We start from the raw sequence: 23,125 nt of genomic DNA on the forward strand, positions 1-23,125 counted from the left end.
ATGTTTACATATATATTAAAATATAAATCCAAATGAACATTATATTCTTTAAAGTTCAATACCAGTACAAACATCCAGTAAAGCATAATTTGCTTTATGGCTTTCAGAATGGCTCTGAACTCAGAAATAGCTGAATTTCAAAAGGAAAGGGAAAAAAAATTAAACCTGTCTTAAGGGCAGTAGCCTTTGAACACCAAATTTAAACAGAGAAGCTAATAACCAGTAAGTCTCACCTGATGGCTCCAAATAAAGCAATGCCAACGAAAAGAATTATGCAAAAGTACTCATTCAAAACATATTGAGTCCTTATGGTACTGACTGTACAGAAAGAACAAAAGAGACGTGGAGAATTGCAAACACTCCTGTCATTTTTATGACGATTGATTGGTTTGACTTTGTAAAGAAAGAAACATTCTGATTGGCAATGGCTAAAAGGGCCAAACATTTTGAGCAACAGTTCAGCACAGGAGAAGCTACAAGAAGCAGGAGTGATAAGAAAGAAGCAATGTGGAGGGAAGTAAAGAAAGGGGCAGAAAAGAGTTAAGAGAAATCAAAAGCAGTGGGGCTCACATTGATACTAGGTATAAAATAGATAACAAATGAGAACATACTGTATATCACAGGGAACTCTACTTAATGCACTGTGGTGACCTAAATGGGAAGGAAATCCAAAAAAGAGGGGATATATGTATATGTATGGCTGATTCACTTTGCTGTACAGTAGAAACTAACACAACATTGTAAAGCAACTATACTCCAATAAAAATTAATTAAAAAAAAAAGAAATGACTAAAGGAAGCAAGATGTAGAATTTGTACATTGATAGTACTGTTCTTTGTATACTGAGATGTTACAGATTATATGTCACACCGTCATTTTATATATAGTAAGAAAAAATCTGCCAGTTAAACTATAACAATGTTTGCTTATTTAAAAAAAAAAAAAGCAGTGGGGCTTAGAAACAGCAATGGAGGCAGAGAGTAACACATATTCCAATATAAGACACAACAGCTCTGTTTTGTGGGTAATAAGGACTCTAACAGCCACCTACCCCTCAAAAGACTTTTAAGGTCCTGGTTTCTTTCAGCATCTTATGTGGGTAGAAAACATTCTTGGTATCTCAAGAGCTTCTAAAACTGAGTATTAGTGCACCTTAGTGAAGGAACATCAACCAGTACAATTTAGCACTCAGGATGGAAGGAGGAAAAGGATACTGCATAAAAAATAAAGTGACAAGTTAGGCCATTATAGGGACTGTACTGCAACAGAATATTATGGGCTGTAAAATACATACAATCAACAAACAAAATTATAATTATGTCAAAGAAGTCATCTTAGAATATGGCTTCTAAACTTCTTTAAGTCAGGCAAAAGGTAGCAGCATAAGAAAACTGTCTTATCTCCATAAACAAATAAAGTTGTAAAAAATGCAGCAGAGCAAGGCAGATTTGGCAGATCTGTTCTGGAAGTAGGCAAGTACAAGAGGATACTGGGAGACAATTCTCCATGGGTCTTTTACCCTGCGTGTCATATGTCAGATGCACTGACAGCTTCTGTTTGGGACTATCTTTTCAAAGATGCTTGTATAGTGCACAGCCTTGGAAGATAGAGATAGTGTCTCTCTCTGGGGCAAAGAATAGATTTGTTCACTGCTCAGTATAATAAAGATATCATCACCTTGTGAGGCAAAAATTGGACAGGTTTGCTAATAATCCTCTATAAAAAACTGTGTTCCTTAAGCTTGGTCTTCTCAGCTATGGTACCAAACCTACTGTGTGTACAGCATCCACCTGGGTCCCCCTCTGCATTGGCCCCATGGGACTTTAGGGGCAGAGGGAACCAACATGAAGGTCATGCTGTTTGATGTGACTTGAATAGTAAAGTCCTTTCTCTTTGACTCATGAGTCTCCTGACTTCTGTCAGCACCTATGAAACTGTGGTAGGCTAACTCTTCACAGTCCTTGCCAGGGCATGGATCCAAACCAAAGTGTTAGAAAGAAATTCAATCTGGCAAGTAGAACTGTATGCTGTGTTGGGAGAAGGTGGTAACAGGTGGTTAACAATCAGTAACAAAAAGTCCAACGTGAAGTAAAAGGACATCCAGACAGGCAGATAGAATCCAGCTACAGAAAATTCACAAACAGCAAGCAAACAGAAATTCAGACTGGCACACGTTGGTACTAGGTTAGTCAGTCATCAAATAGCAGGCTCCCACACACAAAGCTGGGGTTCAGAAAAGAATTAACTTGGGTGGAAAGAGAATAAGTAAAAGCAAAGCAGAGCCTCAGTCTTAAAAGGACTGGAGTATTGGGCAGGCTATAAAATCTGACACTTAGGCCAAGAGAAAAAAAAAGAAAATTCAGACACTAGAACTAATGTAGGTAATTTTACGTAACAACAGTAATATGATGCTGGGTGCTAGATTCTAGAATTATATGTCCTTAATTTCCTCCTATCTAACATTACAATTTTCTGTAGAGAGTGAGGTATGCAGATAGCATTCAAGTGGTCCTAATGTGGGGGAAGAAGGAACTTTCAGACTGGGGTTAAGAGAGTATCCAAAAAAACTCATGCTAAAACTCAAGCACAAAGTAACATCAGTGGGACAGAAAAACGATTCATCTAACCTTATATGATTATAAGTGACTGGAGGGGTAGCTATTATTTACAGATTCTGAGTCATGTAAGGCTGTTAAATAACACACCATGCGAATATATAAATTAGAGCACAGAAACTCTGTTTTATGTGAGATGTTCTCAGTGAAAAGCTATCTGGTACAATGTTAATTGCCAATGGTAAAATGTTCTCATGAGCAAATAAAATTACCTAAGCTTATAAATTTTCCTGAAAGGTAGATTTGGCATTTAAAACTAAGACTTGGCAGTAGAATGCTAGGTTAAAAAGATGAAAACATTCTATGGCTTTTTCTAAGAGTCTCTTTTGAGTAGATACAATCCCATAAACAGTTTTCTCAAACTATTGCTCTTTTGGAAGTCTTGTCCATTTCTACCCACGGGTTTAAAAACAATAAAGGACAGTTGGATTGTTTTTGCCTGTGTAAATATAGAAGGCTAGCATGAAACAAAGCCTCTGGAGATGAAAGTATTTTATCTTTTGGCTTAAATTCAACACTGCTTCTGAATGGGTTCTATTATGTCTGTTTCTGTCTTTTGTACTGCATTACATTGCCAGAGAGGATACATTTCTCTCTAATAATTAGTACCTTTCCTTTTATCTGTTTGTACTTGGCACTATGATTAACTGTACTTTGTTTCCCTGGGTGTCACTGGTTACTAAGTTTTCTTCCATCTCTCCTCATTTTTAACTCTTTTCTTCTCCTATTTTGCTTCTCTTTCTTATTCTACCTAATTGGAGGCAGTGAGGCAAAAAGGTACAAAAAACAACAATGACTGAAGTGATTACAATCTACCAGTCACACCTGACTGCAACCAAGTACACTTTTGCATGAGGTTGCTGGCAATTCATTGCTTTTGCCAGCAGTCACACACACACACACACACACACACACACACACGTCTTTTACTGTACTTGTCAAACGCCAACCTCAGCTCAATGATCTTATCTGCTCTTTCCACACTTAAATCGAAATCACAGCATTAGTATATCAAAAATAAGACCAGACCAAACACTGTCTAAGATGTTTAGTCAGTCCCAGCACCAAAAACATCTTATGCCAAAGGACTTTCTAACCATCTCCATCAACCTGCTATCTTTGGGCTGATCAAAAAGCATGCTTCTTCTTTGTCCTCACATGGAAGTTCGTACTTGCTGGTCTTTCCTACTCATTCCCCTCTATTCCTTTGCACTTTCTTATTCCTTTTCTGCCATAACTGACTCCAACTCCCACCCCAGTCCTTCCGGGGTTCGTGCCCCGGTCCAGGAAGATCCCACATGCTGTGGAGAGGCTGCGCCCATGAGCCATGGCTACCAAGCCTGTGCGTCCGGAGCCTGTGCTCCGCAACGGGAGACGCCACAACAGTGAGAGGCCCGCGTACCGCTAAAAAATTTAAAAAAAAAAGAAAACAAGGGAGAAGACTCAAATCAATAGAATTAGAAATGAAAAAGGAGAAGTAACAACTGACACTGCAGAAATACAAAATATCATGAGAGATTACTACAAGCAACTCCATGCCAATAAGATGGATAACTTGGAAGAAATGAACAAATTCTTAGAAATCCACAACCTGCCGAGACTGAACCAGGAAGAAATAGAAAATAGGAACAGACAAATCACAAGCACTGAAATTGAAACTGTGATTAAAAATCTTCCAACAAACAAAAGCCCAGGACCAGATGGCTTCACAGGCAAATTCTTTCAAACATTTAGAGAAGAGCTAACACCTATCCTTCTCAAACTCTTCCAAAACACAGCAGAGGGAGGAACACTCCCAAACTCATTCTATGAGGCCACCATCACCCTGATACCAAAACCAGACAAAGATGTCACAAAAAAACTTACAGGCCAATATCACTGATGAACATAGATGCAAAATCCTCAACAAAATACTAGCAAACAGAATCCAACAGCACATTAAAAGGATCATACACCATGATCAAGTGGGGTTTATTCCAGGAATGCAAGGATTCTTCAATATACGCAAATCAATTGACGTGATACACCATATTCACAAGTTGAAGGAGAAAAACCATATGATCATCTCAATAGACGCAGAGAAAGCTTTCGACAAAATTCAACACCCATTTATGATAAAAACCCTCCAGAAAGTAGGCATAGAGGGAACTTTCCTCAACATAATAAAGGCCATATATGACAAACCCACAGCAAACATCATCCTCAATGGTGAAAAACTGAAACCATTTCCACTAAGATCAGGAATAAGACAACATTCCCCACTCTCACCACTCTTACTCAACATAGTTTTGGAAGTTCTAGCCACAGCAATCAGAGAAGAAAAAGAAATAAAAGGAATCCAAATTGGAAAAAAAGAAGTAAAGATGTCACTGTTTGCAGATGACATGATACTATACATAGAGACTCCTAAAGATGCTACCAGAAAACTACTAGAGCTAATCAATGAATTTGGTAAAGTAGCAGGATACAAAATTAATGCACAGAAATCTCTTGCATTCCTATACACTAATGATGAAAAATCTGAAAGTGAAGTTAAGAAAACACTCCCATTTACCATTGCAACAAAAAGAATAAAATATCTAGGAATAAACCTACCTAAGGAGACAAAAGACCTGTATGCAGAAAATTATAAGACACTGATGAAAGAAATTAAAGATGATACAAATAGATGGAGAGATATACCATGTTCTTGGACTGGAAGAATCAACATTGTGAAAATGACTCTACTACCCAAAGCAATCTACACATTCAATGCAAACCCTATCAAACTACCACTGGCATTTTTCACAGAACTAGAACCAAAAATTTCACAATTTGTATGGAAACACAAAAGACGCCGAATAGCCAAAGCAATCTTGAGAATGAAAAACAGAGCTGGAGGAATCAGGCTCCCTGACTTCAGACTATACTACAAAGCTACAGTCATCAAGACAGTATGGTACTGGCACAAAAACAGATATATAGATCAATGGAACAGGATAGAAACCCCAGAGATAAACCCACATACATATGGTCACCTTATCTTTGATAAAGGAGGCAAGAATATACAGTGTAGAAAAGACAGCCTCTTCAATAAGTGGTGCTGGGAAAACTGGACAGTTAAATGTAAAAGTATGAAATTAGAACACTCCCTAACACCATACACAAAAATAAGCTCAAAATGGATTAAAGACCTAAATGTAAGGCCAGACACTATAAAACTCTTAGAGGAAAACACAGGCAGAACACACTGTGACATAAATCACAGCAAGATCCTTTTTGACCCACCTCCTAGAGAAATGGAAATAAAAACGAAAATAAACAAAGGGGACCTAATGAAACTTCAAAGCTTTTGCACAGCAAAGGAAACCATAAACAAGACCAAAAGACAACCCTCAGAATGGGAGAAAATATTTGCAAATGAAGCAACTGACAAAGGATTAATCTCCAAAATTTACAAGCAGCTCATGCAGCTCAATAACAAAAAAACAAACAACCCAATCCAAAAATGGGCAGAAGACCTAAATAGACATTTCTCCAAAGAAGATATACAGATTGCCAACAAACACATGAAAGAATGCTCAACATCATTAATCATTAGAGAAATGCAAATCAAAACTACAATGAGGGCTTCCCTGGTGGCACAGTGGTTAAGAGTCCGCCTGCCGATGCAGGGGACACGGGTTCGTGCCCCAGTCCGGGAAGATGCCACATGCCGTGAAGCGGCTGGGCCCGTGAGCCATGGCCACTGAGCCTGCGTGTCCGGAGCCTATGCTCCGCAACGGGAGAGGCCACAGCAATGAGAGGCCCGCATACCGCAAAAAAAAAACAACAAACTACAATGAGATATCATCTCACACCAGTCAGAATGGCCATCATAAAAAAATCTAGAAACAATAAATGCTGGAGAGGGTGTGGAGAAAAGGGAACCCTCTTGCACTGTTGATGGGAATGTAAATTGATACAGCCACTATGGAGAACAGCATGGAGGTTCCTTAAAAAACTAAAAATAGAACTACCATATGACCCAGCAATCCCACTACTGGGCACATACCCTGAGAAAACCATAATTCAAAAAGAGTCAAGTACCAAAATGTTCATTGCAGCTCTATTTACAATAGCCAGGACATGAAAGCAACCTAAGTGTCCATTCAACAGATGAATGGATAAAGAAGATGTGGCACATATATACAATGGAATATTACTCAGCCATAAAAAGAAACGAAATTGAGTTATTTGTAGTGAGGTGGATGAACCCAGAGTCTGTCATACAGAGTGAAGTAAGTCAGAAAAAGAAAGACAAATACCGTATGCTAACACATATATATGGAATCTAAGAAAAAAAAAAAAGGTCACAAAGAACCTAGTAGCAAGACAGGAATAAAGACACAGACCTACTAGAGAATGGACTTGATGATATGGGGAGGAGGAAGGGTAAGCTGTGACAAAGTGAGAGAGTGGCATGGACATATATACACTTCCAAACGTAAAACAGATAGCTAGTGGGAAGCAGCCGCATAGCACGGGGAGATTAGCTCGGTGATTTGTCACCACCTAGAGGGGTGGGATAGGAGGGTGGGAGGGAGGGGGATGCCAGAGGGAAGAGATATGGGAACATATGTATATGTATAACTGATTCACTTTGTTATAAACCAGAAACTAACACACCATTGTAAAGCACTTATAATAAAGATGTTAAAAAAACAAAAAACAGAAAAACCAAGGGGGACTTTGAATTGATGTGCAGTGTAAATTTTTTTCAAAAGATATATCTTTATCATAAAGTGTAAAAGTGAATGCAACTTTTAACAAGAGGAAAAACAAAACAAAATCGGGATAAACCATCTACCTTTGGCCTTGACCCAATTTTCTCCACTCTTCTTGAGGACAGTACAGCCACCTCTTCTGTCTCATCTGCACATCTATTCAAACCTTTTCTATTCTTAAAGAAGAACAAAACAAAACAAAATCTCTGAAAGTTTCTATTCCATTGGCTTCTGGGAGTATTTTTGTGTACTCCTTTATTTTACCAGGTCTTCAAATGTTGGTAGGTCACAGGGTTTTATCCTTAGGCCACTACTCCTCTGGTCTACGTGCTCTTTTCAGATATCTCACCTACTCTTGTTAATCAACTGCTACATAAATGCTGATAACCTCCAAATCATTAATACACTGTTGGCCTCTCCCCTGAGTTTCAAACTTGCTGGACACTGTCAGCCAGACTGACCAAGAGGCAGCTCAAACTTAACATATTCAAAACTGAACTTACCTACATTCCCTCCTAAATGGCCCTCTTCTAGAGTTCTCTAATTCAGTTGGTGGCATCATATAATCAATCATTGAAACGAGAAACCCAAAGTCGCCCACAACTACTCTTCTCTCACTCCCCAACAATCACTCAAGAAGTCCTCCCTATTTTACCTCCTGAATATTTCTCACACTGCTCTCCTCTTCACCCTATAACAATGTCATAATGGTTCAAGACCTCTGCCATAGTTTCTGCAACACATTTTTCCCCACCTTACAGAATAAAATATAAGAATAACACAAGGCCACTGCCTATTTTTCTAGGTTCATTTGGCATTATTCCTAGCACCAAATTTATGTTTTAGGAAGCAATAAACTACCCAGTTCCTGACCTATATATCACAGTATTCTTGTCTCTGAGCTTTTGCTCATACCGTCTCCTCTGCTATTGCCTTTCTGTCCTTCCTCCTGAAACTCCTACTTATCATTAAGAGGAGCTCAAGTGCTATATTCTTTAGGAAGCTCTTCCTGAAACTACCTTTCTTCCTTTAAGGTTAGGTGCCCCTCTTCTGTACTCTCATTTTACCTTGTTCTTTCTATGTATTGTACTTCCCACACAGTGTTATAAGCATTTGTATTTTCTATGTATTGTACTTCCCACACAGTGTTATAAGTACTTGTATATGTCCCTCTTCTCTACTGATCTCTGTAGCTCAGAGCCTAGCCTACATTCTGACAAACCACAAGTAATCAACAGATATTTATTTAATGGTTTAATAGATGGAGAAGAAGGAGAGGGGATTTTTGTTGGGAGTAAGAGGAACAAAGCTGTCAGCCCCAGGCTTCTGAACTTCAGAAAAATTGTTAACTCCAGCTCAACTCCACAAATCAATCTCTGGTGTTGTTATCAGATACGAGAAAAGACCAAGGATGAACAGAGAGAAGATGAGAAAAGAAAAACACAGATTTTGTGGTTAGACAGATAAATCTCCCCACCAAAGATGTCCACATACTAATCCCCAAAACCTGGGAATATATTAACTAAAATGGTTAGTTAGAAAGAACCCTGCAGATGTGATTAAGTTAAGGATCTTGCAGTAGGAGATTATCCTGGATTATACAAGTGGGACTAATGTAATTACAATGGCACTTATAAAAGAAAGAGGGAGGCAGGAGAGCCAGAGTCAGACAAGGAGAGGTGACTATGGAAGCAAAGTTCAGGGTGACGCAACTGCTGGTTGGGGGCCATAAGCCAAGGAATGTGGGCAGTCTCAAAGCTGGAAAACCCAAGAAAATAGATTCTCCCTTACAGCCTCCAGAAGGATTGCAACTGATATCTTGATTTTAGCCCAGAAAAACCCATTTTAGACTTCTGACCTCCAGAACTATAAGATAATAAATTTGTATTGTTTTAAGCCACTAAGTTTGTGGTAGTTTGCCATGGCAGCAATAGGAAAATAATACAAAAGTGTATAAAATGAGATAAATAATATCTACAAAATTGCTTCAAAATATGAACTCGAATTACCACAGAATATAGCAGAATTCATTGTTGTTAACTGTCTAAAAGTTTACACACAGAGCCACATATAAATAAATAAAAGGACTGTCTGGATATAAAATGATAATTTATAGGATAATTTGATAATCTTTTAAAGATGGATATGACTAACCAAAGTAGCTCTAGTTTTAAAGAACCATGATTTTTTTTCTAATAAGTTTATTTATTATTTATTTTTGGCTGTGCTGGGTCTTTGTTTCTGCACACAGGCCCCTCCCTAGTTCCGGCGAGCGGGGGCCACTCTTCGTTGCGTTGTGCAGACTCCTCATTGCTGTGGCTTCTCTTGTTGCGGAGCATGGGCTCCAGGCACTGGGGCCTCAGCAGTTGTGGCAGGCGGGCTTCAGCAGCTGTGGCTCATGGGCCCTAGAGCACAGGCTCAGCAGCCGTGGCGCACGAGCTTAGTTGCTCCGCGGCATGTGGGATCCCCCTGGACCAGGGCTCGAACCCATGTCCCCTGCACTGGCAGGTGGACTCCCAACCACTGTGCCATCAGGGAAGTCCCCAAAGAACCAAGATTTTAAGGGAAGTAGTATGAAGGACTTATGTTAAACGTTAAGTGATTTAAAAAGGGATTTTGATAAGCAATCCAAAAGACGTGATATTTTTCATTTCCATGACATATAAATACAAAAGCAATAAAAATAAGAGTCTTATTTGTTATAAGATCTGGCTTTTTAAATATGGAAGCACTACCTACAGAATTGGCATATTTGCATTATTTCTCCCCCAAACTCACACACACACATATGTCAAGATAACTAGAAAATATGTAAGTATTAATATCTACATAAATTTATTATAAATCTCATGGGCAGAGTTCAAACAACTTACTTTCCTTTGTCCTTCAACCATTCTGGGTTCTTTTCCTCTTCTTTTAAATCACAAAGTTCAGGAATGTCAGTATTCATTGCTCTTCGTGCCTCTGCTTGTTTATGTAGCCACTGAAATGAGAATGAAGTTTAATGAAGGACACAAAAGTCTTGTTTTATCAAAAGTTACTTTTAGATTTTCCATCTTCCTATACAAGATGGAAATACTATTTGTTATGAACTGAATGTTTGTGTCCTCCAAAATTCATATGTTGAAGCCCTAATCACCAATGTGATGGTATTTGGAGATGGGGCCTTTGGGTGATAATTAAGCTTGGATGAGGTTATGAGGATGAGACCCCCATCATAAGATTAGTGTCCTTATAAGAAGAGGAAGAGACCAGAGGGCATGCTGGCACCCCACCCCACCCCACCCCAGCATCCTGACCGTGGACTTCCCAGCCTCCAGAACTGTGAGAAATAATTGCCTGTTCTTTAAGCCACCCAGTCTATGTACTTTGTTATAGCAGTCTGAGCAGACTGATAAAATAATTGATGGTGGTGATTTTAAACTTCTAGTTTTTATACATCTTTAAGCTTTTTTTTAAACTTCACTAGCTGATTAAGATCAAATGTATAAAAATTTCTAGTCCAAATTTCATCCAAATTTCTGGGAGTTCATGTGAATATCGTTTTATTTTTCTTGTTTATAATGTATATATATATATTTTACATTATAAAAATATATAAATGATTTTTAAAATTATAACCTTATAGTTACAGAGGTACTTTTATAAATACTAAAATATAGAAATATGCTGTTAATAATAAGAAAAAAATTAATATTTATTAAGTGTCATTATATCTTAAGGAGATTCAATTATTTCCACAACTTTTCAATTGAGGTATCAGTTCACACCTTACAGTAAAAAAAAAAAAAAAAGCAGTTCTTAGTGCTTACACAACTAAATATACAATATTCAAAATCCCAGAGCTCAGGAATTTATAAATGAATGAAAGATATTAATGCCAAATGTCACATTAGAAATACTTGATATTAATAATTAATTGTAATAAAATAATAAATTTACAAATCTTTTCTTACCGCGACATACACTGACCCAAAGTTTACAAATCTATTATGGAAAATGATGTATTTGATAAAATAAATGCACATGCAACATTTCATCTCCTGGGATAAGCAAGAACACTGGATATTAAACCAGTGTTTTCTCATCAGCATTCTGGAGCCAAAAAAGAAATAAAAATCCTGCAAAATATATTTTTCTCAAAAGGAAATATTAAATTTTTTCATGAAGTAATATCTTTAGCCTAATGAATACTTTAAAAATTCAGACCCAGTAACAGTTTCAATATATGGAATAAAAAATATTTTCATTGTGATCACTGTAACTAACAGCAAGTATACTGACCTCCTCTTCTGCTGCTACCTGTGATTCCCGGAGAGCAGTTGGGAATACTCGAGGGGTAAAGTTGATTTTAATACTGCCGACAGAGCGAGGAGCAGGAATACTGTCTTCCTTTAACTTCTCAAAAAATATAATTTCTGAATTTCTCCCTTCAAAAACAATATTAGCAACTAAGTTATTTATCTCTCATTTCCTAGTTAACAAGCTGACTTTTAAGGTAATTACACATTAAAGCTACTTCTAAAATCCTATACAAATAATCCAAACATATTTTCTACAATAAGGCATGTAAAATCCCTCATTGAAATTATGGCAGCTAATTATCTGTTCTTTCAATGACCTCAGCTACTTTTCTGGGGTTCTCTTTGTTAAACCACACAGTGTCTAACTTACATTCACTATAGAGGAAGCCACTCTAGGCAACTTAATCTACATCAACTCTAGAGGAGGGCACCTAGGCAAAGCCATCATTTTCCTTAAGCTCTGATATCAGTATCTTCTATAAGCTCCCTGGTGATGATATAAAAGTTTTTCAGCTATTAAAGACAGCTAATGGGAACAGGCAAAGAGTTGTAATGAAAGGCCATACATTTGTATAAAGGTAGTTAGATGTAATAATTATTAAGTCAATATAAGAGAAGAAATTAATCTATATGTTAGAATATAAACTATATGAATAAAGGGAAGGAAAGGTACTAAAAAGGAAAAGTACTAAAAACATGATATACAGATTTAAAAGGCAAAATCAAAATTGTTTAAAAAAAGATTTTCCAGAAACATGACAGAGAGTTAATATCCTTGATATAAAATGAATACATAAAATTAAGATATAAAACTTCCAATTTAGGGAACTGGAAGTGATGCAGCGGTTAAGAATCTGCCTGCTAATGCAGGAGACACGAGTTCAAGCCCTGGTCCGGGAAGATCCCACATGCCGTGGAGCAACTAAGCCCGTGTGCCACAACTACCGAAGCCCATGCGCCTAGAGCCTGTGAGCCACAACGAACAGTAAGCCCCACTCGCCGCAACTAGAGAAAGCCTGCACACAGCAACAAAGACCCAACTCAGTCAAAAATAAATAAATTTATATATTTTTTAAAATGTCTGAAAAAAAGAGAGAAAATTTTAAAAAAATAAAAAATAAAACTTCCATTTTAAAGAAAAATTGAAAATGGCATGAATTAACATTTCAAAGGGAGGGAGGAGGGGAGCAAGAAAGAAAAAGGACTCAAACAAAGAAAGTAACTTCAACAAAGTTCAGCCTCCCTTAAGAGTGGTGTAGTTATGTGCCAAACCTGGGACAACAGAATATGAATATAAGTGCTGTATAAAACTTATGGAATTATCTTACATGTAAATCTACTTGCAATGGACTTCCTCTTTCCCCTTCCCACTGGCTAAAAAACAATGCCAACTGCAGCATCCACCTTGGACACAGAAATGGAAGCCAAATGATGTGATGATATATGTGGCCCCACCAGCTTAGATGGCCCCGTGGAACAAAGCCATCTATCAGGCTTAGATTGATTGCTGTTACATAATAAGTCTTAGATTACAGAGAATTCAATTTCTATCTTATTTGATCTGTAACTTTGGACCTCTTTATTTCAGCAGTTGGCTTGAACCTACCTAACACAATGTCCTAAGAATTTTATAGCCTGGTAAACTGTTGTTCACTTGTGAAGCCAAGAGACAGTCCTAGATACGTAAGAACTAAGTAAATATACCATCTAGCCATGTTTTCTGAATTACTCAAAGAAATGTTCCAGAACATGGACAAATAAAATTAAGAACTCAGGAGTGGGAAACCTGAGGGTAAAAATGAAAAAGAATGGGTTTTCTAAAACACACGAAAAAATGTTGTAAGATTTTTTAATGTTACTACAACAGAAGGAAAACAGAATAAAAAGTAAAAATGAAGTATATAAGTTCACATTTTACACTAATGATTACTAGGATACACAACATGGAGGGAATAAGCACTATTCTTCCATAATGAGAAATTTAAAAATTACTTTGCTATTAATTTTGTTAAACAAAAGTAAATGAATAAACATTTGAAAATGCTTATGGAAATCATTATGGTGACCATGAGTTACATTAAAAATAGGATATCTAGCTTTCAAACTCTTACAGTAAAATAAGACAAACAGAAAAACATAAAAAGAAATTAGCTTTCTGTTTTCAGCAGCATAGGTTAAAGTTTTTACAAACTTTAACAAGCAATTTTACAAGCAGACAAAATGCTAGGAACACATAAAATGCTTGATAAAAATATAACAAATAAACAAAAGTTTCAAGTACATAGTTCAGTTCAAAACCTATGCAAAAGAAAAGCCTTATCAGCAATTTATAGCCAGGGTAATCTCAAAAGCTGACAAAAAGCTATTTGGAAAGTTTTCAGATATAGATATAGATATCTATATAGGTATACCTATGAAGGTATATATCTATATATCTATCTAGATATCCATATCTGTATCTGAAATTTTATATATATGAATATATTATATATTATACATATATATATTAGAGACTATATATAAAGGATAAAGACTGGAAATTTAATGCTGATATAGGTACAGAGGTGAAAGCTGAAAATGCAATTACAGCCTGAGAAGGGCTACACTCTCAGTGAAATGGACACATAAAATCTCTGTCCACAACTCCAAGAAAGTGAAGCATGTCTCCTCCTGGGGCTCTGGAAGAGAAGAAAAAACGTCTCTCGTGAGAAACCTAAACTTCAGGTATCCCTTCCGAGTAATTCTACTTCTGCAAACCAGTACACATGAAATTTCCTCATATGCACACATAAAAATAATCCGTGCTGAAGATAAGCACACAAACAAAAACTACAAATCACATGCGGATACAATGTATGTTTCTTCCTCACAGTATGGAGAACAGTCAGCAGACACAACAAACAGGAGGGCTGGCCTATTAAGAATTTGAAATAACAGAACAATCTGAAAGAGACTATAATAATTTAAAACATGCTTACTTAAAGAGCTAAGATAGGCTAAAATACATAATGAAAAACTAAGGTAATGAAAAAAGAACAAACAGGTATGAAAGGAGCAAACAGAACTTGCAAATGAAAAATATTGTCCCTGAAATTGAAAACTTCTAGGACAAGTTTAACAGCACATTAGGCATATTTGAAGAAAATTTGCAAACTAGAAGACAGATCTGAGGATATTATACAGAACGCAGCCAAGGAAGATAAAGGCAATTTGAAAACAATTTGCTATTTGAAAACAATAGCTTATAACTTCCCAGAACTGAGGTAAGACATACGTTCTTTGAGTGAAATTATACTACAACTTCTGATATTATGAGATGAATAAATATAAAACTGCACTTAGAGTAATAAAATCAACATATACCAAAGTGAAGAATTTTAAAGCAACCAGAGACAAAGGATGGATTTACCTTATAAAGGATCAATATTAAATCAAGAGCAGACTTCCCAGCAGCAATATTAAAAGTCAGAAGACAATAGAAACATATCTTCAAGTTACTGATGGAAAATAACTGGCAATCTTGAATTCTACAACCATCTAAAACACCACTGAATAACAATAACAAAATAAAAATAACTGAACTTAACATTCAGATCTTTATTAAAGAACTACTAGACAGGTATAAAGACGCAGACGTAGAGAATGGACTTGAGGACACGGAGAGGGGGAAGGGTAAGCTGGGACGAAGTGAGAGAGTGGCATGGACTTATATATACTACCAAAAGTAAAATAGCTAGCTAGTGGGAAGCAGCCGCATACCACAGGGAGATCAGCTCAGCTCAGTGACCACCTAGAGGGGTGGGATAGGGAGGGTGGGAGGGAGATGCAAGAGGGAGGAGATATGGGGATATATGTATATGTATAACTGATTCACTTTGTTATAAAGCAGAAACTAACACACCACTGTAAAGCAATTATACTCCAGTAAAGATGTTAAAAAAAAATTTAAAACTACTAAAGGATTTACTTAAAGGAAAGGTAATTGGATCCAGAAAGAACTTAGATGCAAGAAGCAAAAATAATTAAAAAGCAGTAAATATGGGTCAACAGAAATAGTAATGAGTATATGTGGTAAAGCCACACTAATGACTAAATAGAGAGGTTTAAAAATAAGGTGAGATCAGTTGAGTTCCTCCCACCAAAAAAGTGGAATAAAATCTTTAGACAGTAACATAGAGGATGGGTACGACTGAAGTTCATGTATTAAATTTCCTTCTAATATTTACAAGTAATGGTAGAGATTAAATTTTGTTTAGTATGCACATTAAAAATAGAATTGTAATTATATCTATGTATCAAAACAGTTATAAAAAATTTAATATTGATCATTCAGAGAACAAAAATAGAATGTATACCTTTCAAATTAGTACAAAGGAAAGGAGGTAATTAATAAAAATTTTTTAATCCAAGGCAGAAAAATAGAAAAAAGAACAAAAAAGGAAGTCTGGTAAATATAAATCACAAAGTAAGAGGGCAGAAGGAAATTCTAAGATGTTTGGATATATTTTATTTTATTTTTTAATTAGTTAATTTATTTATTTTTGGCTGCATTGGGTCTTCATTGCTGTGTGCAGGCTTTCTCTAGTTGCGGAAAGCGGGGGCTGCTCTTCATTGCAGTGCACAGGCTTCTCACTGCAGTGGCTTCTCTTGCTGAGGAGCATGGGCTCTAGGTGCATGGGCTTCAGTAATTGTGGCACGCAGGCTCAGTAGTTGTGCGCGTGGGCTTAGTTGCTCCACGGCATGTGGCTTCTTCCCAGACCAGGACTCAAACCTGGGTTCCCTGAATTGGCAGGTGGATTCTTAACCACTGTGCCACCAGGAAGGTCCCAGGATATATTTTATTTATAATAATAAACCTAAGTAGCCCATATCAAAAGAAAGACTCACAATAAACAAAAATACACACTAGCAAACTACAAATGATTTATAAACACATTTGTATATAACACGATGACCCACATAATATAAAATATGCGAACTGTCATTCCTCTTTTATACATTTGGAAATTTAAAAAAAAATCTTAATAATTCAAAGACAAAAAAAAATCATGATGGGTTACAAAATATTTGCAACTAAATGGCAATGAAAACACAAGATTTCAAGACTTGGTGAATGTATTAATGCAGGATTTAAGAGAAAAAATAACTTCATATGCATGTGTTAAAAGATTCAAAAATTAATGCAAACAAATTGTATAAAGAACAGAGAAAACCCAAAGAAACTAGAAGAAGCCAAATAAAAATAAACACGGGAATTAATGGAATAGAAAACAAAGAAACAATAAAAGATCAACAAAACCAAAAATTGCTTTTCTGAACAGACAAACAAAATTTGCAAAATGCTGCAATAGTTGATCAAGGAAAAATAAAATAGTATTAGGAACAACAACAACAAATATATATATACATACATATATATATATATATATATATATATATATATATACATTTCTTTCTCAGATTCTTTTCCATTATACATTACTACAAGACATTGAATATAGTTCCCTGTGCTATACAGCAGGTCCTTGTTTATCTATTTTACATACAGTAGTGTGTATATGTTAATCCCAAACTCCTGATTTATCTCTCCCACCACCCCCCGCTAAAAAAAAATGTTTTTTAAAATTATTTCTTATATGTGGAACCTAAAACAAAAAACAGACTCATAGATACAGAGAACAGATTGGTGGTTGTCAGAGGTGGGGGGTGGGACGTGGACAAAATGGTTGATGATGGTCAAAAGGTATGGACTTCTACTCATACAATACATAAGCCCTGTGAATGAAATGTACAGCCTGATGACTATCGCTAATAATGCTGTATAGCGTATTTGAAAGTCGTTAAGAGAGTAAATCTTAAAAGTTCTCATCTTAAGAAAAAAACTGTAACTATGTACGGTGCTGGACATATTTGCTAGATTTACTGTGATGATCACTTCATAATATACACACATATCAAATCATTATATTGTACACATGAAACTTATAATGTCAATTAAATCTCAATAAAAAAAAGAATTTAAAAAAAATTATTACTTTTCCTCTGTTTCTCCCTTCCCTCTTCCTAATACTCCTATTATGTGAATGTTGTACAACCTGAATGGATACTCTAGTTGTTTTATCTTTTCTATTTTAAAACCTCTTTGTTGGGGCTTCTCTGGTGGCGCAGTGGTTAAGAATCCGCCTGCCAATGCAAGGCACACGGGTTCGATCCCTGGTCCGGGAAGATCCCACATGCCACGAAGCAACTAAGCCCGTGCGCCACAACTACTGAGCCTGTGCTCTAGAGCCTGTGAGCCACAACTACTGAGACCACGTGCTGCAACTAGTGAAGCCCATGTGCCTACAGCCCATGCTCCGCAACAAGAAAAGCCACTGCAATGAGAAGCCTGTGCACCGCAACGAAGAGTAGCCCCTGCTCGCCACAACTAGAGAAAGCTGGCAGGCAGCAACAAAGACCCAACACAGCGAAAAATAAATGAATAAAATAAAATAAAATAATAAAATCTCTTTGTCATCTTATTCTATTTTCTGGAAAAAAATTAACAATATTCCAACTATTTGATTTAATTTTTAATTTTTTAAATTACATTTTAATTTCCAAACCGTTCTGTTAGGAAAAATTCTTTATTACAGCCGCTTGTCACTGTTCAAGGATTAAAATATGTTCTCATCTCTCTGAGGACATTAATTATAGTTCTTTATTTTCTTTTAATTTTTGAATTTTATTTTTTTTATACAGCAGGTTCGTATTAGGCATCAATTTTATACACATCAGTGTATACATGTCAATTCTAATCGCCCAATTCATCACACCACCATCGCCACGCCCCCATAGCTTTCCCCCCTTGGTGTCCATAAGCTTGGTCTCTACATCTGTGTCTCAACTTCTGCCCTGCAAACTGGTTCATCTGAACCATTTTTCTAGGTTCAACATACATGCATTAATATACAATATTTTTCTCTTTCTGACTTACTTCACTCTGTATGACAGTCTCTAGATCCATCCATGTCTCAACAAATGACCCAATTTCGTTCCTTTTTATGGCTAAATAATATTACATTGTATATATGGACCACAACTTCTTTATCCATTCATCTGTCGATGGGCATTTAGGTTGCTTCCATGACCTGGCTATTGTAAACAGTGCTGCAATGAACATTGGGGTGCATGTGACTTTCTGAATTATGGATTTCTCTGGGTATATGCCCAGTAGTGGGATTGCTGGATCATATGGTAATTCTATTTTTAGTTTTTTAAGGAACCTCCATACTGTTCTCCATAGTGGCTGTATCAATTTACATTCCCACCAACACTGCAAGAGGGTTCCCTTTTCTCCACACCCTTTCCAGCATTTGTTGTTTGTATATTTTCTGATGATGCCCATTCTAACTAGTGTGAGGTGATACCACATTGTAGTTTTGATTTGCATTTCTCTAATAATTAGTGATGTTCAGCAGCTTTTCATGTGCTTCTTGGCCATCAATATGTCTTCTTTGGAGAAATGTCTATTTAGGTCTTCTGCCCATTTTTGGATTGGGTTGTTTGCTTCTTTAATATTGAACTGCATGAGCTGTTTATATATTTTGGAGATTAATCCTTTGTCCATTGATTCGTTTGCAAATATTTTCTCCCATTCTGCGGGTTGTCTTTTGGTCTTGTTTATGGTTTCCTTTGTTGTGCAAAAGCTTTTAAGTTTCATTAGGTCCCATTTGTTTATTTTTGTTTTTATTTCCATTACTCTAGGAGATGGATCAAAAAAGATCTTTCTGTGATTTATGTCTAAGAGTATTCTTCCTATGTTTTCCTCTAAGAGTTTTATAGTGTCCAGTCTTACATTTAGGTCTCAAACCCATTTTGAGTTTATTTTTCATTATGGTGTTAGGGAGTGTTCTAATTTCATTCTTGTACATGTAGCTGTCCAGTTTTCCCAGCACCACTTATTGAAGAGGCTGTCTTTTCTCCATTGTATATCCTTGCCTCCTTTGTCATACATTAGTTAACTATAGATGCATGGGTTTATCTCTGGACTTTCTATATTGTTACACTGATCTATATTTCTGTTTTTGTGCCAGTACCATATTGTCTTGATTACTGTAGCTTTGTAGTATAGCCTGAAGTCAAGGAGTCTGATTCCTCCAGCTCCATTTTTTTCCCTCAAGACTGCTTTGGCTATTCGGGGTCTTTTGTGGCTCCATACAAATTTAAAGGTTACTTTGTTCTAGTTCCATAAAAAATGCCATTGGTAATTTGACAGGGATTGCATTGAATCTGTAGATTGCTTTGGGTAGTAGAGTCATTTTCACAATATTGATTCTTCCAATCCAAGAACATGGTATATCTCTCCATCTGTTGGTATCATCTTTAATTTCTTTCATCTGTGTCTTATAGTTTCCTGCATGCAGGTCTTTTGTCTCTCTAGGTAGGTTTATTCCTAGGTATTTATTCTTCTTGTAGCAGTGGTAAATGGGAGTGTTTCCTTAGTTTCCCTTTCAGATCTTTCATCATTAGTGTATAGGAATGCAAGAGATTTCTGTGCATTAATTTTGTATCCTGCAACTTTACCAAACTCATTGATTAGCTCTAGTAGTTTTCTGGTAGCATCTTTAGGATTCTCTATTTATAGTATCATGTCATCTGCAAACAGTTTTACTTTTTCTTTTCCAATTTGTATTCCTTTTATGTCTTTTTCTTCTCTGATTGCCGTGGCTAGGACTTCCAAAACTGTGTTGAATAACAGTGGTGGGAGTGGACATCCTTGTCTTGTTCCTGATCTTAGTGGAAATGCTTTCAGTTTTTCACCATTGAGAATGACATTTGCTGTGGGTTTCCCATATATGGCCTTTATTATATTGAGGTAGGTTCCCTCTATGCCCACTTTCTGGAGAGTTTTTATCATAAATGGGTGTTGAATTTTGTCAAAAGCTTTTTCTGCATCTATTGAGATGATCATATGGTTTTTATTCTTCGTCAATACGGTTTATCACACTGATGATTTATGTATACTGAAGAATCCTTGCATCCCTGGGATAAATCCCACTTGATCATGGTATATGATTGTTTTAATGTGTTTTTGGATTCTGTTTGCTAGTATTTTGTTGAGGATCTTCGCATCTATATTCATCAGTGATATTGGTCTGTAATTTTCTTTTTTTGTAGTATCTTTGTCTGGTTTTGGTATCAGGTTGATGGTGGCCTCATAGAATGAGTTTGGGAGTGTTCCTTCCTCTGCAATTTTTTGGAAGAGTTTGAGAAGGATGGGTGTTAGCTTGTCTCTAAATGTTTGACAGAATTCACCTGTGAAATCATCTGGCTCTGGACTTTTGTTTGTTGGAAGGTTTTTCATCACATTTTCAATTTCATTACTTGTGATTGGTCTGTTCATATTTTCTGTTTCTTCCTGGTTCAGTCTTGGAAGGTTATACCTTTCTAAGAATTTGTCCATTTCTTCCAGGTTGTCCATTTTATTGGCATAGAGTTGCTTGTTGTAGTCTCTTAGGATGCTTTGTATTTCTGCAGTGTCTGTTGTAACTTCTTTTTCATTTCTAATTTTATTGATTTGAGTCCTCTCCCTCTTTTTCTTGATGAGTCTAGCTAATGGTTTATCAATTTTGTTTATCTTCTCAAAGAACCAGCTTTTAGTTTTATTGATCTTTGCTATTGTTTTCTTTGTTTCTATTTCATTTATTTCTGATCTGATCTTTATGATTTCTTTCCTTCTGCTAACTTTGGGGTTTGTTTGTTCTTCTTTCTCTAGTTCCTTTCGGTGTAAGGTTAGATGCTTTATTTGAAATTTTTCTTATTTCTTGAGGTAGGCTTGTATAGCTATAAACTTCCCTCTTAGAACTGCTTTTGCTGCATCCCATAGGTTTTGGATCGTCATGTTTTCATTGTCATTTGTCTCTAGGTATTTTTTTATTTCCTCTTTGATTTCTTCAGTGATCTCTTGGTTATTTAGTAACGTACTGTTTAGCTCTCATGTGTTTGTGTGTTTTACGTTTTTTCCCCTGTAATTCAATTCTAATTTCATAGCATTGTGGTCAGAAAAGATGTTTGATATGATTTCAATTTTCTTAAATTTACTGAGGCTTGATTTGTGACCCAAGATGTGATCTATCCTGGAGAATGTTCCATGAGCACTTGAGAAGAAAGTGTAATCTGCTGTTTTTGGATGGAATGTCCTATAAATACCAATTAAATCTATCTGGTCTATTGTGTCATTTAAAGCTTCTGTTTCCTTATTTATTTTCATTTTGAATGATCTGTCCATTGGTGTAAGTGAGGTGTTAAAGTCCCCCACTATTATTGTGTTACTGTCGATTTCTTCTTTTATAGCTGTTGGCAGTTGCCTTATGTATTGAGGTGCTCCTATGTTGGGTGCATATATATTTATAATTGTTGTATCTTCTTCTTGATCTGTTGATCATTATGTAGTGTCCTTCCTTGTCTCTTGTAACAGTCTTTAGTTTAAAGTCTACTTTATCGGATATGGGTATTGCTACTCTAGCTTTCTTTTGATTTCCATTTGCATGGAATATCTTTTTCCATCCCCTCACTTTCAGTCTGTATGTGTCTCTAGGTCTGAAGTGGGTCTCTTGTAGACAGCATATATATGGGTCTTGTTTTTGTATCCATTCAGCAAGCCTGTGTTCTATTGGTGGGAGCATTTAATCCATTCAGGTTTAAGGTAATTATCGATATGTATGTTCTTATGACCATTTTCTTAATTGTGTTGGGTTTGTTTTTGTAGGTCCTTTTCTTCTCTTGTGTTTCCCAGTTAGAGAGAAGTTCCTTCAGCATTTGTTGTAGAGCTGGTTTGGTGGTGCTGAATTCTCTTAGCTTTTGCTTGTCTGTTAAGCTTTTGATTTCTCCATTGAATCTGAATGAGAACCTTGCCAGGTAGAGTAATCTTGGTTGTAGGTTCTTCCCTTTCATCACTTTAAGTATATCATGCCACTGCCTTCTGGCTTGTAAAGTTTCTGCTGAGAAATCAGCTGTTAACCTTATGGGAGTTCCCTTGTATGTTATTTGTCGTTTTTCCCTTGCTGATTTCAATAATTTTTCTTTGTCTTTAATTTTTGCCAATTTGATTATTATGTGTCTCGGCGTGTTTCTCCTTGGGCTTATCCTGTATGGGACTCGCTGTGCTTCCTGGACTTGGGTGGCTATTTCCTTTCCCATGTTAGGGAAGTTTTCAACTATAATCTCTTCAAATATTTTCTCAGGTCCTTTCTCTCTGTCTTCTCCTTCTGGGACCCCTATAATGTGAATGTTGTTGCGTTTAATGTTTTCCCAGAGGTCTCTTAGGCTGTCTTCATTTCTTTTCATTCTTTTTTCTTTATTCTGTTTTGCAGCAGTGAATTCCACCATTCTGTCTTCCAGGTCACTTATCCGTTCTTCTGCCTCAGTTATTCTGCTACTGATTCCTTCTAGTGTATTTTTCATTTCAGTTATTGTATTG

At 36.4% G+C, this 23,125-nt stretch overlaps 1 protein-coding gene across 3 annotated transcripts in view; it reads right to left on the reverse strand.

The window, feature by feature from the left end:
• DNAAF4 (dynein axonemal assembly factor 4) overlaps positions 1-23,125 on the reverse strand; it is a 76,572-nt gene that overhangs the window by 7,551 nt on the left and 45,896 nt on the right. For all 3 annotated transcript variants that reach the window (XM_029237195.1, XM_029237194.1, XM_029237196.1), the window contains exons 5-6: positions 11,645-11,790; positions 10,234-10,343 (exon numbers count right to left, since the gene is read on the reverse strand). In XM_029237195.1, coding sequence (XP_029093028.1) covers positions 10,234-10,343; positions 11,645-11,790 — 256 coding nt within the window. The remainder of the gene's footprint in view (positions 1-10,233; positions 10,344-11,644; positions 11,791-23,125) is intronic.

This window comes from Monodon monoceros, unplaced genomic scaffold, assembly GCF_005190385.1.
Source record: "Monodon monoceros isolate NGI ecotype Baffin Bay Population unplaced genomic scaffold, NGI_Narwhal_1 Super_Scaffold_21, whole genome shotgun sequence".
NCBI classification, from domain to species: domain Eukaryota; kingdom Metazoa; phylum Chordata; class Mammalia; order Artiodactyla; family Monodontidae; genus Monodon; species Monodon monoceros.